Source organism: Cebidichthys violaceus, unplaced genomic scaffold (assembly GCF_023349555.1).
Source record: "Cebidichthys violaceus isolate CVI_PGR_0920_01 unplaced genomic scaffold, fCebVio1.0.p SCAF_26, whole genome shotgun sequence".
Taxonomy (NCBI): Eukaryota; Metazoa; Chordata; class Actinopteri; order Perciformes; family Stichaeidae; genus Cebidichthys; species Cebidichthys violaceus.
The window spans coordinates 3,810,187-3,837,800 of record NW_027176439.1 but is presented as its reverse complement, the minus strand read 5'-3'; the positions used below and the strand labels follow the sequence as shown (position 1 = coordinate 3,837,800).

Genomic DNA, 27,614 nt, shown 5'->3' with positions numbered 1-27,614 from the left:
ACTTGTATAGACAAGCGTGTATCCACCACTTTACAAAGAATACTTTATCATGCTGATAAATTACAGTATAGTCTGCTGTTATTGTTAATTTACGGCATTAACTGTTAATTTACATGCGAGGGATATATGAAATACTGTAGGATACTGTTGAAAATCCACCATAAATTTACAGCAATTCGTTCCAGTGTGTTATATCTCCTAGTAGTCTTTTATTCACTGTAGCACTTCAGAATAAGAGGAGTACTGGCAATTGTTTCCCCTCTACTTTAGCACTGGCTGCGTGGATTTAGGACCTTGAGGACACCAGATGTTTCCCGGACGCCGCCAGCAGCAGCAGCAGCAGCAGCAGCAACAGCCTACAGAGTGATAAAGCAGCAGCGCAGAAAAGTTGAGCCAGTCGAACTGGATTTTGCGCACGGACTCACCGCACCGGTGGATCAGGAGCGATGGGAGCTTCGCAGACGCGCTCCGAGCACAAGTACCAGGACCTGGCGGACAAAACGGGATGTAAGTAGTAAAGACGAATCCATTAGACGCTTCTGCATTAAGACCATTTAGAAGTGCTGATTCAGTGTACGAAGTTGGTGTTTTAACGTTCCGTTTCGAGGTGTAAAAGTCTGGTGGAAGTGACACAAATAAATCAAAGATAATACAGATGAGAGGACAAATGGAAAGCTTTGCCACTGTGTCAGCCTGTGATATATAGAAAATCAAATGCTGCCGACATCTTATCATGTAAACTCCACCCGTTGAACAAATACATGTGATTTAGATTTGCATTTAACCATTTGTGACTTAGAGCTGGTAACACCAGTAGTTTTTATTAAAAAGCAATGTGCTTGCTTATATATGTAATAGACAATCCATTCTATGAGAGTACTATTTTCCTTTCTGCATTCATTTGTGTTGAAAGAACTCATGGGTCCAATAAACGTGCTTTTAACAGAAGTTCTTTCTCGTCTTAAGCCCCTCTCTCGTCCTCCCATACTGTATGTGAGTCCATGAAAGAAGTGAAACAAAAAGCTTCCAGAAACAGCAGAAGTGTGTAGATCTATTTTTAGAAAGGACTAGATTCTGATGTGAAGCCTTTTTGCATGCAGTGGCATGCAGAGTTTGATCAGCAGGGATAAGGTTTTCATCCCAGACTGAGGCCCAACGTTATTGAGTCTGTTATGGGTGAGACTTTGAACTATTTTACTGCTTTCATTTCCTCAAGGTGGGGCTTGGACCCCATTTCAATCTGGACTCAGTGTTTTCTTTTATTTGTTTTTTTATAGTCCTGTTTCTTCTCAACGCTCTGATGACATGTTTCATTGCACTCACACGTCCTGGTGGAAGAGCACAGACCAACTATTCTGTTGTTTTCTTTTATGCTCTAATAATTGCTCCATGGTGTTGTAGTTAATTGTGTGTTGTTCCCACACATGGAATAGAGACGCCGCCCACTCCGACTAACAAACTTGTTTCTGCATGAGGCTGTCGTCTGTCTCTGCATATTCTTCACCCCACACTTCAGCAGCTGCAGTTGCTACTGAAAACACCCTCTTAGCTTACTGGAAAAGGGGGAAATAAGGTCAAAATAAACACAAAGTGTTTACCGAAACAATTGAAAATGCCAAACCCGTCTGTGGGAGGAACCAGATTATGAAGTGTGAACCTCTCAGTGTGTGTTCACTAGTCCACACAGTGAGTTAATGATTCAAGGAACCCTTTGAAATGGCATAAAAAGACAATCCCAGTACAACAGTTGTTTGCTTTTCCATTAAGCCGATAGCAGAGAGACTCTTACAGAGTACTTGATTAGATTAATACAAACAAGTCTCACTGTTTAATCATAATCCAGTATATTACAATTAAATGAAAATCAAGAAAACATTGTAATTGTACATTTTCAACAACCGTGATCTTCTGTTCATTGTCATGTTGGACGTCGCTTCAAAACAATTGATGGAATTTACGAGGCCTTCTGTCGGGTGTGGAAGTAATTATGGATGTATCATCGACATGCGTTCATGTTGTTGGTGTTTTCTTCTTTGCAGTTTCACTGGAACAGATCAAAAATCTTTCCAAAAGATTCCAGCAGCTGAGTGGGAATGAAGAGACAATAAGGTAGTTTTAAAAAAAAAAGAACAAAATCAATCATGTGACAAAGCTCTGCTGGTAAGCTGCACGTGGTTTGAATGGAAACCATTCAGCATTTTCAGGTACCACTAAAGAGGAAATACTACCTGCGTGGTGACTGGAGATATGAATCGTGGGCATTTCTGTCATCACTGGCACCGACGTAAAGGATGCATAAAGGACACAGCTGACACACACTGTCCACACACACTCACTCATGTATAAACACACACACACACACACACACACACACACACACACACACACACACACACACACACACACACACACAAAGTGGCATGCTGGTAGTTAGAGATCACAAGTTCCTACCCTTTTTAAAAGGAAAGCGGGAACAAGTGTTGTACATAGCAGGTATTTATTTACAATGTGTCTTCATTTTACTTCCCATAATTAACATCCAGTGTTATTGCAGCATGCTGGTACTGTACTATCTGTTTTATGATAATGGACTTTCTCTTGTCGCACTGCAGTAGAGATAACTTGGTCAGCGTACCGGGCCTCGCCAACAACCCAATCAGAAAGCAAATTATTGAAGCATTCTTTGATAAAAGGTGAGTGCAGTCATATTACACCACACCCTCTCTGTCCACCAACTGATATTGGCACTATCGGGATTTTATTTGGAATATATTAAAAAAAACTTTTAAAACCAAATTCCTCTTATATGATCTGTGAAAGGTAGACCTAACAGTCTTCATTATGGTAAATATTAAATATAAGATATTAGCCTGATGGAAATTTCTTCCTGACTGCATAAACACAAGCTGTAAATGCTGTGTTGTTTTGTGATTATTTTTGTTTATGTGTTGAATAATAATTCCTAACGTTACTAAATTAAAGCCTAATTTGAGGGAATAGTTTCACGTTATGGAAAATATGCTCATTACCTTTCTTGCCCAGAGTTGGATGAGAAGATCGATACCACTCTCATGCATATACATTAAGTAGGAAGTAGGTTAGCGTTAAGACGGAGAACGAGCGGAAGCTGATAGCTAGCTAACCATAACTCTTCTTACATTCAGTTTTTTGTGCAGATTTAGTAATTAATTAGTGTTAATTAGCCAGTTTAAGGCGACTGGTAAGTGTATTTGTCTTATCTTCAACAGAGCCACCCTCCAGTCTCTTTGCTGAATTAAGCTAAATGTCTGCTGGTGGTAGGTTAGCTTCATATTTACCTTACAGACACAAGAGTGGTTCTATTCCTTTTAAGACATAAGGTGTCTGTAGCTTCTGAAATGAGTAGCATTAGTTTAAAGTGTAGCATAGTAGCTACGTGAAAACCATTCAAACGTTAGCAGCAGCAGCAAATACCTCTTGTGTTGATGGCTGATAATGTGGGTTTCAGTCTCCCTTCAATATGCGGTGCAGTTTGTGAAAACAAAATGTGTAATCCACACATTAACTAAAGGACACAACATCTGCCTGTGTGATTTGTGGTTGCAAAGAGACAGTTGTTGACGTTGTAAAAGCAGCACTTCTTCACATTTGGAAAGCTTAAGAAGGCAAACCACAATATGATCTGTCCAATAAACACGCTGTGAGTTCATATGACTTTTGTACACAGAATTGAACACAAGTCATGTGCACAATGGGAACAGAAATGCAAAAACACATCACTAAATCATTTTAGAAAAATTAGGATTCTATGGGCATCATCGAGCCCATGGAATCCGATGATCAAAATGTCGTATTTTCAGGGCAAATGTCAAGACAAGACAAGAAAACTTGCAATCTGCACATGGTCTATTTACAGCTAGGCCACTTGAGAAAATAGTTGTTGGAGCCACGTTGCTTGAATTTTGTTTCATAATCCCTAAACTTTGATGTCTTCTATGCGTGACCCAGGAACCAGCATCAGGATGAGGTGGGCTCCTGCCAGGAGATTGACTTCGAGCACTTCCTCATGGTCATGTCCCACTTCCGCCCTCCAACCTTGAAGACGACGGTGGAGGAGAAGGAAGCTATGAGGAAAGAGAAGCTTCGCTGTAAGACACTGCACTTTAATAACAGTATTAGATACAAGCAGATATAGCTGTTGGGTAAGATTCTCAACTGTTAGTCTACGACAAAAGCTTTAGTCTCCCGTGTCTCCATATGGCGTGTGTCTCAATTACAAAATACCAGGAAAAAGGGTACCATCCGGTGTAGATGACGCATCGGTGATGTGAGTATCTTATTTCTATCCCTCACTGCATGTCAGCTATCTCACTGGAGAGGCGTGTAGGTATTCTCGGCTCGGTTGGGAACAGTGCCAGAACAGCAGCTTCACAATCCCGCCTGTCACAAGTAGAATGGGATCATTTGGAGCCACCAAGTCAGGGCCCCAAATTAGCCTCAGATATCATAAAAGCATTAGATTATACTCAGGTTATGTAGATTCATTCCAGGATGAAGAAGTTTACATTTTAGGTTTGTCTTCTTCCCCTCAACCTACAGTATCTCGTAGAGTTTGTGGCGTCCTACATTTCCCAGAATTACTTTTAGTTAGTTGTTGGCTGGATCAACAACTGGGTAAATTAGCGACAGGGCCAGGTACGAAGGCACAAGGTATATTTTTTGCCAGTTGGTTAGTGGCACGTAAACAAAAATGTGATCATTTAATAACAATATTATCGTAGATTGATCAATTATTGAAATGATTACATTATTTTCTTGTCAAGAGGCCTTGTTGTGTAGAAGGCTTTGTGTAGAAATCTAGCCTAAGGGCTCCTTTAGGCTAACATTGGTATAGATGCTGAACTGAGATTGTACACATTCCTGAACAAATTTGTTTATTCAAATTAAAACAAATGTACAGACACAGAATGAGGCCATTGTCTCAGGTGTTCCAGGTACGATATCATTTGGGTATGTCCTCAGCTGACTCTTGCCCTACAAAACGCTTTAGATGCTATTCAAACAAGTTAGAATCACTTTCTTTCAAGTTGTTCCTCAATCATGCGGTTGGGACTACCTGACCTAACTCATATGATAATAGATGAGTGTTGTGCTGTACTTGATGGGTGCATTAAGGACACAGGATGCACCTAAGTGCAGGTGGCAGGAGGGACAGATTAGGATGATTAGTGCCAATTTGTGCCGTGGGTCGTCCAAGCAGGTAAATCTTGCAATGCATAACATCTACTTAGCCGACTAATAGCAGCCACGGCCCTTTCTCACAGTGCACAATATGTGTAGCGCCATTGGATCGTAGTCTTCTGAGTGAGGAATTCTCTCTTGCTCAATTTCTCTTTTTATTTGTTGTTTAGAAATATGACGACCAAAAATAACATAATGCGATTTTGAGCTAAAAAGAAGCCACAGTTTTTGCCCTAGGAGGCTGAAATTTGGCATGGAGGTCAAGTGTGTGGGTGGTAAGGTGTGTGTTTGTGTTTATGCCAATTGGCAAAAAAGGGGGTGTGGCAAAGAGAGTGGCCTATAACAGAAGCATAACTACTAAACATATTCACGTACCATGGCCAAACTGATGTGATGGCATCACTGCACTCAGAGTACCTTTTTCATAAGCGACGACTTGACCCGCCTCCTACACTTAAGCCCCACCCCTTCATAACTCATTCACCATGTGTGAGTGTGTAAATGCATTCACGTGTACGTGGTCGCAGCTACTGCAAATTCCTGCTTGTTTAATTCTGTTACCATTTGATTGAAAGCTTAGTTGTTGTAAAGACATTTGAAGTATCTAAAAAACAGAAATGTAAAATGATTCAGAACATTTACTCAAGTACTGTACATAGTACATAGAGTTGGCTTATGAGTTATGGCCCAAATAAGTAAAATCACTTGAGTCAAAACTTGAACTCAGTACCTTTACTTGCAGTGGATTATGTTTACGTTGTTGTATTGATACTTCAGTATAGGATCCAAAGACTTCCTCCACTTCCATTGCCAAACATGTGTTAACTCTGGTATTTCCTTGTTTTCTAATCAGTCTGTGTTGTTTTGCACTGCTCCAGTAAAAAGAGGGTTTGGGCTGTGCTCTCACAACTTCCTCATGAAATAAATGGAGGTTTTGGGGGTATTCAAGGGGCTGAATCTTGTAAATGTTTGAAAGGGGATTTGTTGCCTCGGTGTGATTCTTTACATTCATTGGTGATTCTCATGTGGCCTGAAGGTAACCTGATTTGTTATTCTGCGCCCTATCTCTACATCTTGAACATTCCTCTAATCACAACTTCCTCAGGTCTTTTAGTAAGAACCTCTCCTCTCAGATTTTATGCCAGAAAGTTCCTCAGAAATCAGACTAACCTCAAAATTGTTCTGTTCCATCCCAGTCCTATTCAACATGCATGACACAGACAATGATGGCACCATCACTCTGGTGGAGTACAGGAAGGTAAGATAACTTAATCACATATACCTCAATCAAAGGCTGGAATGGTTATGTGCCTTTTTATACTTGAACATAATGTTGTCTATGAAAAGAAGTGATTCAAAATTCAATTATTTTTTGTAATGGAGTATGGGACCTACATTAAATCAATCATTTAAAACTGGTCATAAAACTTTAAAAAATTGATTCACGTCTTATTTGATGCATATTTTTTTTAATGCATCAAACAGCCAGACCTGACCATTACACAGAAGACAAAATCACACATTAAAGTCATAGTATTGTATGTCAAAAAAAGACGTATCATAGTTGTGGAAAAAAGTCTTAATTTTTACTTCATATACAAATGACAAAACAAAAACAGTTATGCATTCCTGTTGAGCAATTTGTAAATTGAGTCCTGCGTTGCGCCCGTGGAGTGCAGCTTGATCCAGAGTGACACGATGCAGCCGAGTCTTTGTGGGCACTACAGTCTACGACGTCCCGTTGCTGGCTCAGCCATCCATCTTATTTTCCTGCAATCGGATATAAGTCAGGACTGGGCTGGGTAATGGAATAGGTAAAAAAAAAAAGTCATTTATGGATTTTTTCAAAATCATACTCTAAGTCATGGTTGTATGTTGAAAAGTCATTAAAAGTGAGAGTTTATTGTGTCAATAAAAGTCAAAGCATAGTATTTAAAAAGTACTATACTTAAGTAATTAAAAAGCCATAGTATAGTGTGTGGAAAAGAGTCAAAAGTCAGGGTATAGTATGTCAAAAAGTCATAGTATAGTAGGTCGAAAAGTCATAAAAAAATCATAGTATAGTATGTCAAAAAGTCATAGTATAGTAGGTCGAAAAGTCATAAAAAAAATCATAGTATAGCATGTAAAAAAGTCATAGTATAACGTGTCGAAAAGTCATAAAAAATCATAGTATAGCGTGTTGAAAAGTAATAAAAAAGTCATAGTATATCCTGTCGAAAAAAGTCAAAAAACAGTCATAGTATAGCCTGTCGAAAGCAGTCATAGTATAGCCTGTCGAAAAAAGTGCAAAACGGTCATAGTATAGCATGTCGAAAAAAGTCAAAAAACAGTCATAGTATAGCATGTCGAAAACAGTCATAGTATAGCCTGTCGAAAGCAGTCATAGTATAGCCTGTTGAAAAAATTGAAAAACGGTCATAGTATAGCCTGTCGAAAGCAGTCATAGTATAGCCTGTCGAAAAAAGTGCAAAACGGTCATAGTATAGCATGTCGAAAAAAGTCAAAAAACAGTCATAGTATAGCATGTCGAAAACAGTCATAGTATAGCCTGTCGAAAGCAGTCATAGTATAGCCTGTTGAAAAAGTAAAAAAACAGTCATAGTATAGCCTGTCGAAAGCAGTCATAGTATAGCCTGTCGAAAAAAGTGCAAAACGGTCATAGTATAGCATGTCGAAAAAAGTCAAAAAACAGTCATAGTATAGCATGTCGAAAACAGTCATAGTATAGCCTGTCGAAAGCAGTCATAGTATAGCCTGTTGAAAAAATTGAAAAACGGTCATAGTATAGCCTGTCGAAAAAAGTGAAAAATGATCATAGTATAGCCTTTTGAAAAAAGTGAAAATCGGTGTCGAAAAAAGTGAAAGACGGTCATAGCATAGCATGTCGAAAACAGTCAAAAAACAGTCACAGTATATAATGTCAAAAACAGTCACAGTATAGCCTGTCGAAAGCAGTCATAGGATAGCCTGTCGAAAAAAGTAAAAAACGGTCATAGTATAGCCTGTCGAAAAAAGTGAAAAACGGTCATAGTATAGCATGTCGAAAAAAGTCAAAAAACAGTCACAGTATATTATGTCAAAAACAGTCATAGTATAGCCTGTCGAAAGCAGTCATAGTATAGCCTGTCGAAAAAAGTGAAAAACGGTCATAGTATAGCCTGTCGAAAAAAGTGAAAAACGGTCATGTTATAGCCTTTTGAAAAAAGTGAAAAACGGTCATAGCATAGCATGTCGAAAGCAGTCATAGTATAGCCTGTTGAAAAAATTGAAAAACGGTCATAATATAGCCTTTCGAAAAAAGTGAAAAACGGTCATAGTATAGCCTGTCGAAAAAAGTGAAAAACGGTCATAGTATAGCATGTCGAAAAAAGTCAAAAAACAGTCACAGTATATTATGTCAAAAACAGTCATAGTATAGCCTGTCGAAAGCAGTCATAGTATAGCCTTTCGAAAAAAGTGAAAAACGGTCATAGTATAGCCTGTCGAAAAAAGTGAAAAGCGGTCATAGTATAGCATGTCGAAAAAAGTCAAAAAACAGTCACAGTATATTATGTCAAAAACAGTCATAGTATAGCCTGTCGAAAGCAGTCATAGTATAGCCTGTCAAAAAAAGTGAAAAACGGTCATAGTATAGCATGTTGAAAAAATTAAAAAAACAGTCACAGTATATTATGTCAAAAACAGTCATAGTATAGCCTGTCGAAAGCAGTCATAGTATAGCCTGTCGAAAAAAGTGAAAAATGATCATAGTATAGCCTTTTAAAAAAAAGTGAAAATCGGTGTCGAAAAAAGTGAAAGACGGTCATAGCATAGCATGTCGAAAACAGTCAAAAAACAGTCACAGTATATTATGTCAAAAACAGTCACAGTATAGCCTGTCGAAAGCAGTCATAGGATAGCCTGTCAAAAAAAGTAAAAAACGGTCATAGTATAGCATGTCAAAAAAATGAATAATGGTCATAGTATAGCATGTTGAAAAAAGTCAAAAACAGTCATAGTATAGCATGTCAAAAACAGTCATAGTATAGCCTGTCGAAAGCAGTCATAGTATAGCCTGTTGAAAAAATTGAAAAACGGTCATAGTATAGCCTGTCGAAAAAAGTGAAAAATGATCATAGTATAGCCTTTTGAAAAAAGTGAAAATCGGTGTCGAAAAAAGTGAAAGACGGTCATAGCATAGCATGTCGAAAACAGTCAAAAAACAGTCACAGTATATAATGTCAAAAACAGTCACAGTATAGCCTGTCGAAAGCAGTCATAGGATAGCCTGTCGAAAAAAGTAAAAAACGGTCATAGTATAGCCTGTCGAAAAAAGTGAAAAACGGTCATAGTATAGCATGTCGAAAAAAGTCAAAAAACAGTCACAGTATATTATGTCAAAAACAGTCATAGTATAGCCTGTCGAAAGCAGTCATAGTATAGCCTGTCGAAAAAAGTGAAAAACGGTCATAGTATAGCCTGTCGAAAAAAGTGAAAAACGGTCATGTTATAGCCTTTTGAAAAAAGTGAAAAACGGTCATAGCATAGCATGTCGAAAGCAGTCATAGTATAGCCTGTTGAAAAAATTGAAAAACGGTCATAATATAGCCTTTCGAAAAAAGTGAAAAACGGTCATAGTATAGCCTGTCGAAAAAAGTGAAAAACGGTCATAGTATAGCATGTCGAAAAAAGTCAAAAAACAGTCACAGTATATTATGTCAAAAACAGTCATAGTATAGCCTGTCGAAAGCAGTCATAGTATAGCCTTTCGAAAAAAGTGAAAAACGGTCATAGTATAGCCTGTCGAAAAAAGTGAAAAGCGGTCATAGTATAGCATGTCGAAAAAAGTCAAAAAACAGTCACAGTATATTATGTCAAAAACAGTCATAGTATAGCCTGTCGAAAGCAGTCATAGTATAGCCTGTCAAAAAAAGTGAAAAACGGTCATAGTATAGCATGTTGAAAAAATTAAAAAAACAGTCACAGTATATTATGTCAAAAACAGTCATAGTATAGCCTGTCGAAAGCAGTCATAGTATAGCCTGTCGAAAAAAGTGAAAAATGATCATAGTATAGCCTTTTAAAAAAAAGTGAAAATCGGTGTCGAAAAAAGTGAAAGACGGTCATAGCATAGCATGTCGAAAACAGTCAAAAAACAGTCACAGTATATTATGTCAAAAACAGTCACAGTATAGCCTGTCGAAAGCAGTCATAGGATAGCCTGTCAAAAAAAGTAAAAAACGGTCATAGTATAGCATGTCAAAAAAATGAATAATGGTCATAGTATAGCATGTTGAAAAAAGTCAAAAACAGTCATAGTATAGCATGTCAAAAACAGTCATAGTATAGCCTGTCGAAAAAAGTGAAAAACGGTCATAGTATAGCATGTCGAAAAAAGTCAAAAAATAGTCACAGTATATTATGTCAAAAACAGTCATAGTATAGCCTGTCGAAAGCAGTCATAGTATAGCCTGTCGAAAAAAGTGAAAAACGGTCATAGTATAGCCTGTCGAAAAAAGTGAAAATCTGTGTCGAAAAAAGTGAAAGACGGTCATAGCATAGCATGTCGAAAACAGTCAAAAAACAGTCACAGTATATTATGTCAAAAACAGTCATAGTATAGCCTGTCGAAAGCAGTCATAGGATAGCCTGTCGAAAAAAGTAAAAAACGGTCATAGTATAGCATGTCAAAAAAATGAATAATGGTCATAGTATAGCCTGTCGAAAAAAGTGAAAAACGGTCATAGTATAGCATGTCGAAAAAAGTCAAAAAACAGTCACAGTATATTATGTCAAAAACAGTCATAGTATAGCCTGTCGAAAGCAGTCATAGTATAGCCTGTCGAAAAAAGTGAAAAATGATCATAGTATAGCCTTTTGAAAAAAGTGAAAAACGGTGTCGAAAAAAGTGAAAGACGGTCATAGTATAGCATGTCGAAAACAGTCAAAAAACAGTCACAGTATATTATGTCAAAAACAGTCATAGTATAGCCTGTCGAAAGCAGTCATAGTAGCCTTTCGAAAAAAGTGAAAAACGGTCATAGTATAGCCTGTCGAAAAAAGTGAAAAACGGTCATAGTATAGCATGTCGAAAAAAGTCAAAAAACAGTCACAGTATATTATGTCAAAAACAGTCATAGTATAGCCTGTTGAAAGCAGTCATAGTATAGCCTGTCGAAAAAAATGAAAAATTATCATAGTATAGCCTTTTGAAAAAAGTGAAAATCGGTGTCGAAAAAAGTGAAAGACGGTCATAGTATAGCATGTCGAAAACAGTCAAAAAACAGTCACAGTATATTATGTCAAAAACAGTCACAGTATAGCCTGTCGAAAGCAGTCATAGGATAGCCTGTCGAAAAAAGTAAAAAACGGTCATAGTATAGCATGTCGAAAAAAATGAATAACGGTCATAGTATAGCATGTAGAAAAAAGTCAAAAACAGTCATAGTATAGCATGTAGAAAAAAGTCAAAAACAGTCATAGTATAGCGTGTCAAAAACAGTCATAGTATAGCCTGTCGAAAAAAGTGAAAAACGGTCATAGTATAGCCTTTCGAAAAAAGTGAAAAACGGTCATAGGATAGCCTGTCGAAAAAAGTGAAAAACGGTCATAGTATACCATGTCGAAAAAAGTCAAAAAACAGTCACAGTATATTATGTCAAAAACAGTCATAGTATAGCCTGTCGAAAGCAGTCATAGTATAGCCTGTCGAAAAAAGTGAAAAATGATCATAGTATAGCCTTTTGAAAAAAGTGAAAATCAATGTCGAAAAAAGTAAAAAACGGTCATAGTATAGCATGTCAAAAAAATGAATAATGGTCATAGTATAGCATGTTGAAAAAAGTCAAAAACAGTCATAGTATAGCATGTCAAAAACAGTCATAGTATAGCCTGTCGAAAAAAGTGAAAAACGGTCATAGTATAGCATGTCGAAAAAAGTCAAAAAATAGTCACAGTATATTATGTCAAAAACAGTCATAGTATAGCCTGTCGAAAGCAGTCATAGTATAGCCTTTCGAAAAAAGTGAAAAACGGTCATAGTATAGCCTGTCGAAAAAAGTGAAAAACGGTCATAGTATAGCATGTCGAAAAAAGTCAAAAAACAGTCACAGTATATTATGTCAAAAACAGTCACAGTATAGCCTGTCGAAAGCAGTCAAAGTATAGTCTGTCGAAAAAAGTGAAAAATGATCATAGTATAGCCTTTTGAAAAAAGTGAAAATCGGTGTCGAAAAAAGTGAAAGACGGTCATAGCATAGCATGTCGAAAACAGTCAAAAAACAGTCACAGTATATAATGTCAAAAACAGTCACAGTATAGCCTGTCGAAAGCAGTCATAGGATAGCCTGTCGAAAAAAGTAAAAAACGGTCATAGTATAGCCTGTCGAAAAAAGTGAAAAACGGTCATAGTATAGCATGTCGAAAAAAGTCAAAAAACAGTCACAGTATATTATGTCAAAAACAGTCATAGTATAGCCTGTCGAAAGCAGTCATAGTATAGCTTGTCGAAAAAAGTGAAAAACGGTTATAGTATAGCCTGTCGAAAAAAGTGAAAAACGGTCATGTTATAGCCTTTTGAAAAAAGTGAAAAACGGTCATAGCATAGCATGTCGAAAGCAGTCATAGTATAGCCTGTTGAAAAAATTGAAAAACGGTCATAATATAGCCTTTCGAAAAAAGTGAAAAACGGTCATAGTATAGCCTGTCGAAAAAAGTGAAAAACGGTCATAGTATAGCATGTCGAAAAAAGTCAAAAAACAGTCACAGTATATTATGTCAAAAACAGTCATAGTATAGCCTGTTGAAAGCAGTCATAGTATAGCCTGTCGAAAAAAGTGAAAAATTATCATAGTATAGCCTTTTGAAAAAAGTGAAAATCGGTGTCGAAAAAAGTGAAAGACGGTCATAGTATAGCATGTCGAAAACAGTCAAAAAACAGTCACAGTATATTATGTCAAAAACAGTCACAGTATAGCCTGTCGAAAGCAGTCATAGGATAGCCTGTCGAAAAAAGTAAAAAACGGTCATAGTATAGCATGTCGAAAAAAATGAATAACGGTCATAGTATAGCATGTAGAAAAAAGTCAAAAACAGTCATAGTATAGCATGTAGAAAAAAGTCAAAAACAGTCATAGTATAGCGTGTCAAAAACAGTCATAGTATAGCCTGTCGAAAAAAGTGAAAAACGGTCATAGTATAGCCTTTCGAAAAAAGTGAAAAACGGTCATAGGATAGCCTGTCGAAAAAAGTGAAAAACGGTCATAGTATACCATGTCGAAAAAAGTCAAAAAACAGTCACAGTATATTATGTCAAAAACAGTCATAGTATAGCCTGTCGAAAGCAGTCATAGTATAGCCTGTCGAAAAAAGTGAAAAATGATCATAGTATAGCCTTTTGAAAAAAGTGAAAATCAATGTCGAAAAAAGTAAAAAACGGTCATAGTATAGCATGTCAAAAAAATGAATAATGGTCATAGTATAGCATGTTGAAAAAAGTCAAAAACAGTCATAGTATAGCATGTCAAAAACAGTCATAGTATAGCCTGTCGAAAAAAGTGAAAAACTGTCATAGTATAGCATGTCGAAAAAAGTCAAAAAACAGTCACAGTATATTATGTCAAAAACAGTCATAGTATAGCCTGTCGAAAGCAGTCATAGTATAGCCTTTCGAAAAAAGTGAAAAACGGTCATAGTATAGCCTGTCGAAAAAAGTGAAAAACGGTCATAGTATAGCATGTCGAAAAAAGTCAAAAAATAGTCACAGTATATTATGTCAAAAACAGTCATAGTATAGCCTGTCGAAAGCAGTCATAGTATAGCCTTTCGAAAAAAGTGAAAAACGGTCATAGTATAGCCTGTCGAAAAAAGTGAAAAACGGTCATAGTATAGCATGTCGAAAAAAGTCAAAAAACAGTCACAGTATATTATGTCAAAAACAGTCACAGTATAGCCTGTCGAAAGCAGTCAAAGTATAGTCTGTCGAAAAAAGTGAAAAATGATCATAGTATAGCCTTTTGAAAAAAGTGAAAATCGGTGTCGAAAAAAGTGAAAGACGGTCATAGTATAGCATGTCGAAAACAGTCAAAAAACAGTCACAGTATATTATGTCAAAAACAGTCACAGTATAGCCTGTCGAAAGCAGTCATAGGATAGCCTGTCGAAAAAAGTAAAAAACGGTCATAGTATAGCATGTCGAAAAAAATGAATAACGGTCATAGTATAGCATGTAGAAAAAAGTCAAAAACACTCATAGTATAGCATGTCAAAAACAGTCATAGTATAGCCTTTCGAAAAAAGTGAAAAACGGTCATAGTATAGCATGTCGAAAACAGTCAAAAAACAGTCACAGTATATTATGTCAAAAACAGTCACAGTATAGCCTGTCGAAAGCAGTCATAGGATAGCCTGTCGAAAAAAGTAAAAAACGGTCATAGTATAGCATGTCGAAAAAAATGAATAACGGTCATAGTATAGCATGTAGAAAAAAGTCAAAAACACTCATAGTATAGCATGTCAAAAACAGTCATAGTATAGCCTGTCGAAAAAAGTGAAAAATGATCATAGTATAGCCTTTTGAAAAAAGTGAAAATCAATGTCGAAAAAAGTCAAAAAACAGTCACAGTATATTATGTCAAAAACAGTCATAGTATAGCCTGTCGAAAGCAGTCATAGTATAGCCTGTCAAAAAAAGTGAAAAACGGTCATAGTATAGCATGTTGAAAAAATTAAAAAAACAGTCACAGTATATTATGTCAAAAACAGTCATAGTATAGCCTGTCGAAAGCAGTCATAGTATAGCCTGTTGAAAAAATTGAAAAACGGTCATAGTATAGCCTGTCGAAAAAAGTGAAAAACGGTCATAGTATAGCATGTCGAAAAAAGTCAAAAAACAGTCACAGTATATTATGTCAAAAACAGTCACAGTATAGCCTGTCGAAAGCAGTCAAAGTATAGTCTGTCGAAAAAAGTGAAAAATGATCATAGTATAGCCTTTTGAAAAAAGTGAAAATCGGTGTCGAAAAAAGTGAAAGACGGTCATAGTATAGCATGTCGAAAACAGTCAAAAAACAGTCACAGTATATTATGTCAAAAACAGTCACAGTATAGCCTGTCGAAAGCAGTCATAGGATAGCCTGTCGAAAAAAGTAAAAAACGGTCATAGTATAGCATGTCGAAAAAAATGAATAACGGTCATAGTATAGCATGTAGAAAAAAGTCAAAAACACTCATAGTATAGCATGTCAAAAACAGTCATAGTATAGCCTTTCGAAAAAAGTGAAAAACGGTCATAGTATAGCATGTCGAAAACAGTCAAAAAACAGTCACAGTATATTATGTCAAAAACAGTCACAGTATAGCCTGTCGAAAGCAGTCATAGGATAGCCTGTCGAAAAAAGTAAAAAACGGTCATAGTATAGCATGTCGAAAAAAATGAATAACGGTCATAGTATAGCATGTAGAAAAAAGTCAAAAACACTCATAGTATAGCATGTCAAAAACAGTCATAGTATAGCCTGTCGAAAAAAGTGAAAAATGATCATAGTATAGCCTTTTGAAAAAAGTGAAAATCTGTGTCGAAAAAAGTGAAAGACGGTCATAGCATAGCATGTCGAAAACAGTCAAAAAACAGTCACAGTATATTATGTCAAAAACAGTCACAGTATAGCCTGTCGAAAGCAGTCATAGGATAGCCTGTCGAAAAAAGTAAAAAACGGTCATAGTATAGCATGTCAAAAAAATGAATAATGGTCATAGTATAGCCTGTCGAAAAAAGTGAAAAACGGTCATAGTATAGCATGTCGAAAAAAGTCAAAAAACAGTCACAGTATATTATGTCAAAAACAGTCATAGTATAGCCTGTCGAAAGCAGTCATATTATAGCCTGTCGAAAAAAGTGAAAAATGATCATAGTATAGCCTTTTAAAAAAAAGTGAAAATCGGTGTCGAAAAAAGTGAAAGACGGTCATAGCATAGCATGTTGAAAACAGTCAAAAAACAGTCACAGTATATTATGTCAAAAACAGTCACAGTATAGCCTGTTGAAAGCAGTCATAGGATAGCCTGTCAAAAAAAGTAAAAAACGGTCATAGTATAGCATGTCAAAAAAATGAATAATGGTCATAGTATAGCATGTTGAAAAAAGTGAAAAACGGTCATAGTATATTATGTCAAAAACAGTCATAGTATAGCCTGTCGAAAGCAGTCATAGTATAGCCTGTCGAAAAAAGTGAAAAATGATCATAGTATAGCCTTTTGAAAAAAGTGAAAAACGGTGTCGAAAAAAGTGAAAGACGGTCATAGTATAGCATGTCGAAAACAGTCAAAAAACAGTCACAGTATATTATGTCAAAAACAGTCATAGTATAGCCTGTCGAAAGCAGTCATAGTATAGCCTTTCGAAAAAAGTGAAAAACGGTCATAGTATAGCCTGTCGAAAAAAGTGAAAAACGGTCATAGTATAGCATGTCGAAAAAAGTCAAAAAACAGTCACAGTATATTATGTCAAAAACAGTCATAGTATAGCCTGTCGAAAGCAGTCATAGTATAGCCTGTCGAAAAAAGTGAAAAATGATCATAGTATAGCCTTTTGAAAAAAGTGAAAATCGGTGTCGAAAAAAGTGAAAGACGGTCATAGTATAGCATGTCGAAAAAAATGAATAACGGTCATAGTATAGCATGTAGAAAAAAGTCAAAAACAGTCATAGTATAGCATGTAGAAAAAAGTCAAAAACAGTCATAGTATAGCATGTCAAAAACAGTCATAGTATAGCCTGTCGAAAAAAGTGAAAAACGGTCATAGTATAGCCTTTCGAAAAAAGTGAAAAACGGTCATAGGATAGCCTGTCGAAAAAAGTGAAAAATGATCATAGTATAGCCTTTTGAAAAAAGTGAAAATCGGTGTCGAAAAAAGTGAAAGACGGTCATAGTATAGCATGTCAAAAAAATGAATAATGGTCATAGTATAGCATGTTGAAAAAAGTCAAAAACAGTCATAGTATAGCATGTCAAAAACAGTCATAGTATAGCCTGTCGAAAAAAGTGAAAAACTGTCATAGTATAGCATGTCGAAAAAAGTCAAAAAACAGTCACAGTATATTATGTCAAAAACAGTCATAGTATAGCCTGTCGAAAGCAGTCATAGTATAGCCTGTTGAAAAAAGTGAAAAATGATCATAGTATAGCCTTTTAAAAAAAAGTGAAAATCGGTGTCGAAAAAAGTGAAAGACGGTCATAGCATAGCATGTCGAAAACAGTCAAAAAACAGTCACAGTATATTATGTCAAAAACAGTCACAGTATAGCCTGTCGAAAGCAGTCATAGGATAGCCTGTCAAAAAAAGTAAAAAACGGTCATAGTATAGCATGTCAAAAAAATGAATAATGGTCATAGTATAGCATGTTGAAAAAAGTCAAAAAACAGTCACAGTATACCAAAAAACTCATTCTATATCACGTCAGAAAGAATGTCATAAAAAAGTCGTAGTATAATATGACACAAACATGTCATTAAAATGCCACAGAGTACCTCTTACTGTCATTTGAAGGTGTCCACCTCTGAAGGTTTTAAAGACTAACAACGTTCTTCTCGTTCCAGGTGGTAGAGGAGCTTTTGTCAAAAAGTCAAGACATCGGGCAGGAAGCTGCCAAGGCGATAGCGGATGCTGCCATGTTGGAAGTGGCGAGCATAAATGTGCCCCACATGGTAACAGAGCGCTCCACAACTCAACTGTTACAATAAACTCTCTGACTTATATATCTACTGCAAGTAACATATTTCTCATTTCAGGCCCCAGATGAGTTCTATGAAGGGATCACGTTTGAGCATTTTGAAGAGGTTTGCACTTACACCATTTTATGATCATCAAAATTCCTTTGTTTTTTTCTATTGTCACTTACTTATGATATAATTTTGTTATCTGCCCACAGATTTTGAAAGGACTTGAAATGGAGACGAGGATGCACGTTCGCTTTTTAGACGTAGACACCACAACGATGAGTTGCGGGAAATCCACCTCTTGAAATGTTGATGTTGCTTGTTTTTAGCAGTCTCTCCAGCCCTAAATGGGATTGAAGCCAAACACTTGATGTGCACTAATATATTTTTGGATCGTGGGAAATAATTCTAGACCTAGCACCATACTATGAATACATTTTTATACGAATTAAAAAGACGGGTGAAGTATTTTCAAAGGACGTTATCTCCTACAGTTCACTTTTAAGCCTGAAGAATTCAGTTTTTAATCATTGTGATCGTACAAGTGTCACATATTTCAAATAGATTTGTTTTCCATCTTTTGCTACACTCCTTTATGTAACCAGCATGCAATGTGAAGGATGCGTTGTACTTCAGTCCAAAGGTTCACATGATGGATGAAGTCAGACGTGCCGTTCAGGCATTCGTGGGTCATCTGTTATGGCTGACGTCCAAAGAGAGAGACTGCAGGCATGTACCATTCCTCTGCAGCTCCAGAATAGCTGCAGGTTAAATGTCTTTATTCCGCTGAGATGCTGTGGAACCAACCGCTGCTGTGAAAATCCACTGCTTTTGAGTTAATGTAACACTTTCCCTGAGATGAATGATTGCAGACTTTGTACTGAATTGTATTAATGAACTAAATAAATAGAAGAGATTTTGATAAAACTAATGCATGTGTACGATTTATTTTTTTTAGAGAAATTTATAAAAAATGCGAATAAAAATATGACTTTTTATTGCTGTAATGTTTCACAGAAGCACTGAATCAAATCAAGAAAACTCTGCTTTAATTCATTCATTTTACAGCAATAGTTCATAGGACTGATCCTGTGTAACATCTGGGCACACTGTCCATTACAAATACACAGTTACAGATAGTATACAATGAAATATAACATTCCTAAGAAGCATGATGAAAGGAAAGTCATTAAATAAAAGGATACCGCTTGAATCAAACTGATTAAAGGGTAAAAGTTTCTATTGTCAGTCACTCACTGAGCCCAGTGTCCATCAGTGCGATGGATGGGAACCAGGCAGCTTGTCATAAGGCACCGCCAGGCCGATGTTGTAGTTGTAGCCGGAAGACTCGATGTAGTTGGACCTGCAGATGGGCAGGATGTGATCCTGTGACAACGCATCCTCAGAGAAGTTGTAATGGCAGATGACTCAGTCATAGTATAGCATGTCGAAAAGTAATAAAAAAGTATGTCGAAAACATTCATAGTATAACCTGTCGAAAAAAGTGAAAAACAGTCATAATATAGCATATCAAAAAAAGTGAAAAACGGTTATAGTATATCATGTCAAAAAAAGTCAAAAAACAGTCACAATATAGCCTGTCGAAAACAGTCATAGTATAGCCTGTCGAAAAAAGTGAAAAACAGTAATAGTATATTATGTCGAAAACATTCAAAGTATAACCTGTCGAAAAAAGTGAAAAACGGTGTCGAAAAAAGTAAAAAACGGTCATAGTATAGCATGTAGAAAAAAGTCAAACACAGTCATAGTATAGCCTGTCGAAAAAATTGAAAAACGGTCATAATATAGCCTTTCGAAAAAAGTGAAAAACGGTCATAGTATAGCATGTCGAAAACAGTCATAGTATAGCCTGTTGAAAAAATTGAAAAACGGTCATAATATAGCCTTTCGAAAAAAGTGAAAAACGGTCATAGGATAGCCTGTCGAAAAAAGTGAAAAACGGTCATAGTATAGCCTGTCGAAAAAAGTGAAAAACGGTCATAGTATAGCCTTTTGAAAAAAGTGAAAATCGGTGTCGAAGAGTGAAAGACGGTCTTAGTTTAGCATGTCGAAAGCAGTCATAGTATAGCCTGTTGAAAAAATTGAAAAACGGTCATAATATAGCCTTTCGAAAAAAGTGAAAAACGGTCAAAGTATAGCCTGTCGAAAAAAGTCAAAAAACAGTCACAGTATATTATGTCAAAAACAGTCACAGTATAGCCTGTCGAAAGCAGTCATTGTATAGCCTGTCGAAAAAAGTGAAAATCGGTGTCGAAAAAAGTGAAAGACGGTCACAGTATAGCCTGTCGAAAAAAGTGAAAAACGGTCATAGTATAGCATATCAAAAAAAGTTAAAAAACATTCATAGTATATTATGTCGAAAACAGTCATAGTATATTATGTCGAAAACAGTCGTAGTATAGCCTGTCGAAGACAGTCATAGTATAGCCTGTCGAAAAAAGTGAAAAATGGTCATAGTATAGCCTTTTGAAAAAAGTGAAAATCGGTGTCGAAAAAAGTGAAAGACGGTCATAGTTTAGCATGTCGAAAACAGTCATAGTATAGCCTGTCGAAAAAAGTGAAAAACGGTCATGGTATAGCCTGTTGAAAAAATAAAAAAAACAGTCACAGTATATTATGTCAAAAACAGTCATAGTATAGCATGTCGAAAGCAGTCATAGTATAGCCTGTTGAAAAAATTGAAAAACGGTCATAATATAGCCTGTCGAAAAAAGTCAAAAAACAGTCACAGTATATTATGTCAAAAACAGTCACAGTATAGCCTGTCGAAAGCAGTCATTGTATAGCCTTTTGAAAAAAGTGAAAATCGATGTCGAAAAAAGTGAAAAACGGTCACCGTATATTATGTCAAAAACAGTCATAGTATAGCCTGTTGAAAAAATTGATAAACAGTCACAGTATAGCATGTCGAAAAAAGTGAAAAATGGTCACAGTATAGCATGTCGAAAAAAGTGAAAAACGGTCATAGTATAGCCTTTTGAAAAAAGTGAAAATCGGTGTCGAAAAAAGTGAAAGACGGTCATAGTATAGCATGTCGAAAACAGTCATAGTATAGCCTGTCGAAAGCAGTCATAGTATAGCCTGTCGAAAAAAGTGAAAAACGGTCACAGTATAGCCTGTCGAAAAAAGTGAAAAACGGTCATAGTATAGCATATCAAAAAAAGTTAAAAAACATTCATAGTATATTATGTCGAAAACAGTCATAGTATATTATGTCGAAAACAGTCGTAGTATAGCCTGTCGAAGACAGTCATAGTATAGCCTGTCGAAAAAAGTGAAAAATGGTCATAGTATAGCCTTTTGAAAAAAGTGAAAATCGGTGTCGAAAAAAGTGAAAGACGGTCATAGTTTAGCATGTCGAAAGCAGTCATAGTATAGCCTGTCGAAAAAAGTGAAAAACGGTCATTGTATAGCCTGTTGAAAAAATAAAAAAAACAGTCACAGTATATTATGTCAAAAACAGTCATAGTATAGCATGTCGAAAGCAGTCATAGTATAGCCTGTTGAAAAAATTGAAAAACGGTCATAATATAGCCTTTCGAAAAAAGTGAAAAACGGTCACAGTATAGCCTGTCGAAAAAAGTCAAAAAACAGTCACAGTATATTATGTCAAAAACAGTCACAGTATAGCCTGTCGAAAGCAGTCATTGTATAGCCTTTTGAAAAAAGTGAAAATCGATGTCGAAAAAAGTGAAAAACGGTCACAGTATATTATGTCAAAAACAGTCATAGTATAGCCTGTTGAAAAAATTGATAAACAGTCACAGTATAGCATGTCGAAAAAAGTGAAAAATGGTCACAGTATAGCATGTCGAAAAAAGTGAAAAACGGTCATAGTATAGCATGTTGAAAAAATTAAAAAAACAGTCACAGTATATTATGTCAAAAACAGTCATAGTATAGCATGTCGAAAAAAGTGAAAAACGGTCATAGTATAGCCTTTTGAAAAAAGTGAAAATCGGTGTCGAAAAAAGTGAAAGACGGTCATAGTATAGCATGTCGAAAACAGTCATAGTATAGCCTGTCGAAAGCAGTCATAGTATAGCCTGTCGAAAAAAGTGAAAAACGGTCACAGTATAGCCTGTCGAAAAAAGTGAAAAACGGTCATAGTATAGCATATCAAAAAAAGTTAAAAAACATTCATAGTATATTATGTCGAAGACAGTCATAGTATAGCCTGTCGAAAAAAGTGAAAAACGGTCATAGTATAGCCTTTTGAAAAAAGTGAAAATCGGTGTCGAAAAAAGTGAAAGACGGTCATAGTTTAGCATGTCGAAAGCAGTCATAGTATAGCCTGTCGAAAAAAGTGAAAAACGGTCATTGTATAGCCTGTTGAAAAAATAAAAAAAACAGTCACAGTATATTATGTCAAAAACAGTCATAGTATAGCATGTCGAAAGCAGTCATAGTATAGCCTGTTGAAAAAATTGAAAAACGGTCATAATATAGCCTTTCGAAAAAAGTGAAAAACGGTCACAGTATAGCCTGTCGAAAAAAGTCAAAAAACAGTCACAGTATATTATGTCAAAAACAGTCACAGTATAGCCTGTCGAAAGCAGTCATTGTATAGCCTTTTGATAAAAGTGAAAATCGGTGTCGAAAAAAGTGAAAAACGGTCACAGTATATTATGTCAAAAAAAGTGAAAAACGGTCATAGTATAGCATGTTGAAAAAATTGATAAACGGTCACAGTATAGCATGTCGAAAAAAGTGAAAAACGGTCACAGTATAGCATGTCGAAAAAAGTGAAAAACGGTCATAGTATAGCATGTTGAAAAAATTAAAAAAACAGTCACAGTATATTATGTCAAAAACAGTCATAGTATAGCCTGTCGAAAAAAGTGAAAAACGGTCATAGTATAGCCTTTTGAAAAAAGTGAAAATCGGTGTCGAAAAAAGTGAAAGACGGTCATAGTATAGCATGTCGAAAACAGTCATAGTATAGCCTGTCGAAAGCAGTCATAGTATAGCCTGTCGAAAAAAGTGAAAAACGGTCACAGTATAGCCTGTCGAAAAAAGTGAAAAACGGTCATAGTATAGCATATCAAAAAAAGTTAAAAAACATTCATAGTATATTATGTCGAAAACAGTCATAGTATATTATGTCGAAAACAGTCATAGTATAGCCTGTCGAAGACAGTCATAGTATAGCCTGTCGAAAAAAGTGAAAAACGGTCACAGTATAGCATGTCGAAAAAAGTGAAAAACGGTCATAGTATAGCATGTCGAAAAAAGTCAAAAAACAGTCACAGTATAGCATGTCCAAAACAGTCATAGTATAGCCTGTCGAAAACATTCATAGTAGAGCCTGTCAAAAAAATTGAAAAACGGTCACAGTATAGCCTGTCAAAAAAAGTGAAAAACAGTCATAGTATAGCATGTTGAAAAAAGTCAAAAAACAGTCACAGTATATTATGTCAAAAACAGTCATCGTATAGCCTGTCGAAAGCAGTCATAGTATAGCCTTTCGAAAAAAGTGAAAAACGGTCATAGTATAGCATGTCGAAAAAAGTTAAAAACTGTCACAGTATATTATGTCAAAAACAGTCATAGTATAGCCTGTCGAAAGCAGTCATAGTATAGCCTGTCGAAAAAAGTGAAAAACGGTCATAGTATAGCCTTTTGAAAAAAGTGAAAATCGGTGTCGAAAAAAGTGAAAGACGGTCATAGTATAGCATGTCGAAAACAGTCATAGTATAGCCTGTCGAAAGCAGTCATAGTATAGCCTGTCGAAAAAAGTGAAAAACGGTCATAATATAGTATGTCGAAAACATTCAAAGTATAGCCTGTCAAAAAAAGTGAAAAACGGTCATAGTATAGCATGTCGAAAACAGTCATAGTAGAGCATGTCGTAAAAAGTCAAAAAACAGTCATAGTATAGCATGTCGAAAACCGTCATAGTATAGCCTGTCGAAAACATTCAAAGTATAGCCTGTCGAAAAAAGTGAAAAACGGTCACAGTATAGCCTGTCGAAAAAAGTGAAAAACGGTCATAGTATAGCATGTCGAAAAAAGTCAAAAAACTGTCACAGTATATATGTCAAAAACAGTCATAGTATAGCCTGTCAAAAGCAGTCATAGTATAGCCTGTCGAAAAAAGTGAAAAACGGTCATAGTATAGCCTTTTGAAAAAAGTGAAAATCGGTGTCGAAAAAAGTGAAAGACGGTCATAGTATAGCATGTTGAAAACAGTCATAGTATAGCCTGTCGAAAGCAGTCATAGTTGAGCCTGTCAAAAAAAGTGAAAAAGTCATAGTATAGCTTGTCGTAAAGTCATAAAAAAGTCATGGTATAGCATGTCGAAAAGTCATAGTATAGCATGTCAAAAAGTCATAAAAAAGTCATACTATAGCATGTTAAAAACTCATAAAAAAGTCATACTATAGTATGTCGAAAGTCATAGAAAAGTCATAGTATAGCATGTCAAAAAGTCATAGTATAGCATGTCAAAAAGTCATAGTATAGCATGTCGAAAAGTCATAAAAAAGTCATAGTATAGCATGTCAAAAAGTCATAAAAAAGTCATAGTATAGCATGTTGAAAAGTCATAAAAAAGTCATAGTATAACATGTCGAAAAGTCATAGTATAGCTTGTCGTAAAGTCATAAAAATGTCATGGTATAGCATGTCGAAAAGTCATAAAAAAGTCATAGTATAGCATGTCGAAAAGTCATAGTATAGCTTGTCGTAAAGTCATAAAAATGTCATGGTATAGCATGTCGAAAAGTCATAAAAAAGTCATAGTATAGCTTGTCGTAAAGTCATAAAAAAGTCATGGTATAGCATGTCGAAAAGTCATAGTATAGCATGTTGAAAAGTCATAGTATAGCATGTCGAAAAGTCATAAAAAAGTCCTAGAAAAGTCATAGTATAGCATGTCGAAAAGTCATAAAAAAGTCATAGTATAGCATTTCAAAAAGTCATAAAAAAAGTCATCGTTTAGCATGTCTAAAAGTCATAGTGTAGCATGTTGAAAAGTCATAGTATGCAGCTTCGGAATAGCTGCAGGTTAAATGTATCTATTCCGCTGAGATGCTGTGGAACCAACCGCTGCTGTAAAAATCCACTGCTTTTGTTTGAGTTAATCTAACACTTTCCCTGAGATGAATGATTGCAGACTTTGTACTGAATTGTATTCATGAACAAAATAAATGTAAGAGATTTTGATAAAACAAATGCATGTGTACGATTTTATTTTATTTTTTAGAGAAATTTATCAAAAATGCACTCAAAAGAATCATGAAGTAAAAATATTACTTTTTTATTGCTGTAATGTTTCACAGCAGCACTGAATCAAATCAAGAAAACTCTGCTTTAATTCATTCATTTTACAGCAATGGTCCATAGGACTGTGATCCTGTGTAACATCTGGGCACACTGTCCATTACAAATACAGTTACAGATAGTATACATTGAAATATAACATTCCTAAGAAGCATGATGAAAGGAAAGTCATTAAATAAAAGGATACCGCTTGAATCAAACTGATTAAAGGGTAAAAGTTTCTATTGTCAGTCACTCACTGAGCCCAGTGTCCGTCAGTGCGATGGATGGGAGCCAGGCAGCTTGTCGTAAGGCACCGCCAGGCCGATGTTGTAGTTGTAGCCGGAGGACTCGATGTAGTCGGACCTGCAGATGGGCAGGATGTGATCCTGTGACAACGCATCCTCAGAGAAGTCATAATGGCAGATGACTCCCCTGTGTCTGAAGGATAAACACATTTCCAGTATTAACAACAGAGATATCACTCATTTCACTTGAGCAGGGTATTAAGCAGAGATGAGATCAGTCTAGTTTTAAACCACTGACACATCTGTTGAAGAGCAAAATGCAGCTCTATCATGAGTGGTGGTGTCACTTAAAAGCCCTGACTTTAATCAGTTCGTTGCATGCTGCTTTGTAGGCTTCAATAATAAAACTCCAACTGAGAGGAGCAGCAGGTAGTCGGGGAGATGTGGTCCCAATTTAATTTTGAGAAAGCGTCAAATTAATGACACAACTAGCATGAAACAAGCTTCCAGCCATCTTAAACACTATCCCATTTGTAATAAGGTGGGCTGTAATTATTTTGACAACAGCAATATATTGCCATTTAAAAGGAATAGTGCAACATTTTGGGAGATACACTAATTTGCTTCTACAAAACCTAAAAAAGGTACAGAAAACAAAAGCAGTCAATTCACTGCGTGTTTCTGACTGTAAGCTCGTGGGGAATGGGAGGTGGATGTCGAGAAGAGATCCAGGATTTAAAAAAAGAAGAAGAAGAAGAGTGTGGGAGGAAGATCAGTGACCTGCGGTGAGCTGTGAGGTCATCGTCTGTGATGCAGGCCCCCCTTGGCGACTTGTCATCGGGGATGTTGGCCGTTACCAGGGTGCTGGTGTTGAAGCGTACGTGCCTTACAGGATGCCTGCAGCCAAGACAGAAAACACCTTCAGCACAAAATATATAAACAGTTTTTTGCTTGTGCAGGTTAGTCTTTTTGTCTAAAACTATATCTAAAAATGTCCAAATTCTGATTTTATTCCTCACATTTGACACAAAATGAATGCTTCCTAATCAGCGAACAGCTGCATACATTGACATTTTCCCTTAAAATTGGACCATCTGGATGTGGTACAAAATTGGTTTCAAAATAAAAGCATGTAATTTACATTTTGTTAATGCAAGCTATGAAGAATGTGTCTGTGCTGCAATGAATTAAACATATTCTGCTGGGACAATTATCTTATTTGTGGCACTTAAAATAATTCGGAGATCAATAAGACACATCAATGAGAAAAAAAACTAAATATGTGCAACCACTGGGTTAATGGGTTTTGTAAATGCCTTAATTAACTCTAATCTCAAAGGCACAAACCACAACTGTGATGTATTAGAAACAAACAGAGAAGCTCGGTAACATAAATAAATGTGATTTCTTTGAAGACTCTGGATTTTATCAGCGCAGCTCAGAGTTCGGATCTCTGTGGCTCGGCAGAAAGACAATCCCACCTGTTGTGCATCTCCCACAGCTTCGCTCCCGTCCTCATCTCCCACACACACACCAGCCCTTCGCCTCCGCCGCTAACAACCTTCCAGTCGTCCGCCTGCACCGAGGTGACGCCCAGGTGGTGGGCGTACAGGGACGCCACGGAGGAGCCGGCCCGCAGGTCAAACACCCTCACCCTGAATCACAGCGGAGATGAACAAATGTATTTATTTATTGAATATCTCTAAGGCTGTAAATGATTTAAAGTGAGTCCTATGAAAGAAGAAGTGAAGGGAGTACAATAGCATCAGTCATTTACAGTGGCGTGGTAATTTGGGATTTAACTTCCTGCTTACAGAGGCGTAGGACTCCAAGACTGCAGAGAGAGCACAGTTTGTCAAAGAGTGCATTCATTTACAGACAAAAGGGACACTATTCTCACTGTTGAAGGAACTTTCAAACATTCAGTCAAGAGACCAAAGACAAATAGATGCTGAAGCACATGTGTTCCAGCCTTAATCATACTGAGCTTAACCCAAATATCAGATGATTTCACCTCCTGCTATCTGTCACTAGGATATATTCACCACTTTCACGAAAGATGGGGCCATCAAAAAGAAGAAACGTATAATAATAGAGAGAAGACGTGGACTGAGACCAACGGGACAAAACATTAAAAAGAACGTTATGGTACAAATTGAGTATTGC

General features: G+C 36.3%; 2 protein-coding genes across 4 annotated transcripts in view; one reads left to right on the top strand and one right to left on the bottom strand.

Annotated features, from left to right (window-relative positions):
• Positions 1-329: 329 nt before the first annotated feature.
• Positions 330-18,847, top strand: tesca (tescalcin a). The gene is made up of 8 exons (XM_068721059.1): positions 330-507; positions 2,040-2,109; positions 2,613-2,693; positions 3,988-4,127; positions 6,417-6,478; positions 17,797-17,904; positions 17,989-18,036; positions 18,129-18,847. The coding sequence occupies exons 1-8, from the start codon at positions 447-449 to the stop codon at positions 18,219-18,221; spliced, it is 663 nt and encodes a 220-aa protein (XP_068577160.1). The 5' UTR covers positions 330-446; the 3' UTR covers positions 18,222-18,847.
• Positions 18,848-18,942: 95 nt separating this feature from the next.
• fbxw8 (F-box and WD repeat domain containing 8) overlaps positions 18,943-27,614 on the bottom strand; it is a 28,931-nt gene continuing 20,259 nt past the window's right edge. The window contains exons 9-12 of one of the 3 annotated variants that reach the window (XM_068720936.1): positions 26,930-27,103; positions 26,229-26,345; positions 25,461-25,641; positions 18,943-19,279 (exon numbers count right to left, since the gene is read on the bottom strand). In XM_068720936.1, coding sequence (XP_068577037.1) covers positions 25,476-25,641; positions 26,229-26,345; positions 26,930-27,103 — 457 coding nt within the window. In that variant the 3' untranslated portion in view covers positions 18,943-19,279; positions 25,461-25,475. The other 2 variants (XM_068720937.1, XM_068720935.1) reach the window with 2 other exon arrangements.

Bases quoted from the DNA above. Each gene is read 5' to 3' on its own strand.
- tesca (XM_068721059.1), top strand. From the start codon at position 447: ATGGGAGCTTCGCAGACGCGCTCCGAGCACAAGTACCAGGACCTGGCG. The intron at 2,694-3,987 runs GTGAGTGCAGTC...TGCGTGACCCAG, and splicing joins GAAGCATTCTTTGATAAAAG to GAACCAGCATCAGGATGAGG. The intron at 18,037-18,128 runs GTTTGCACTTAC...ATCTGCCCACAG, and splicing joins CGTTTGAGCATTTTGAAGAG to ATTTTGAAAGGACTTGAAAT.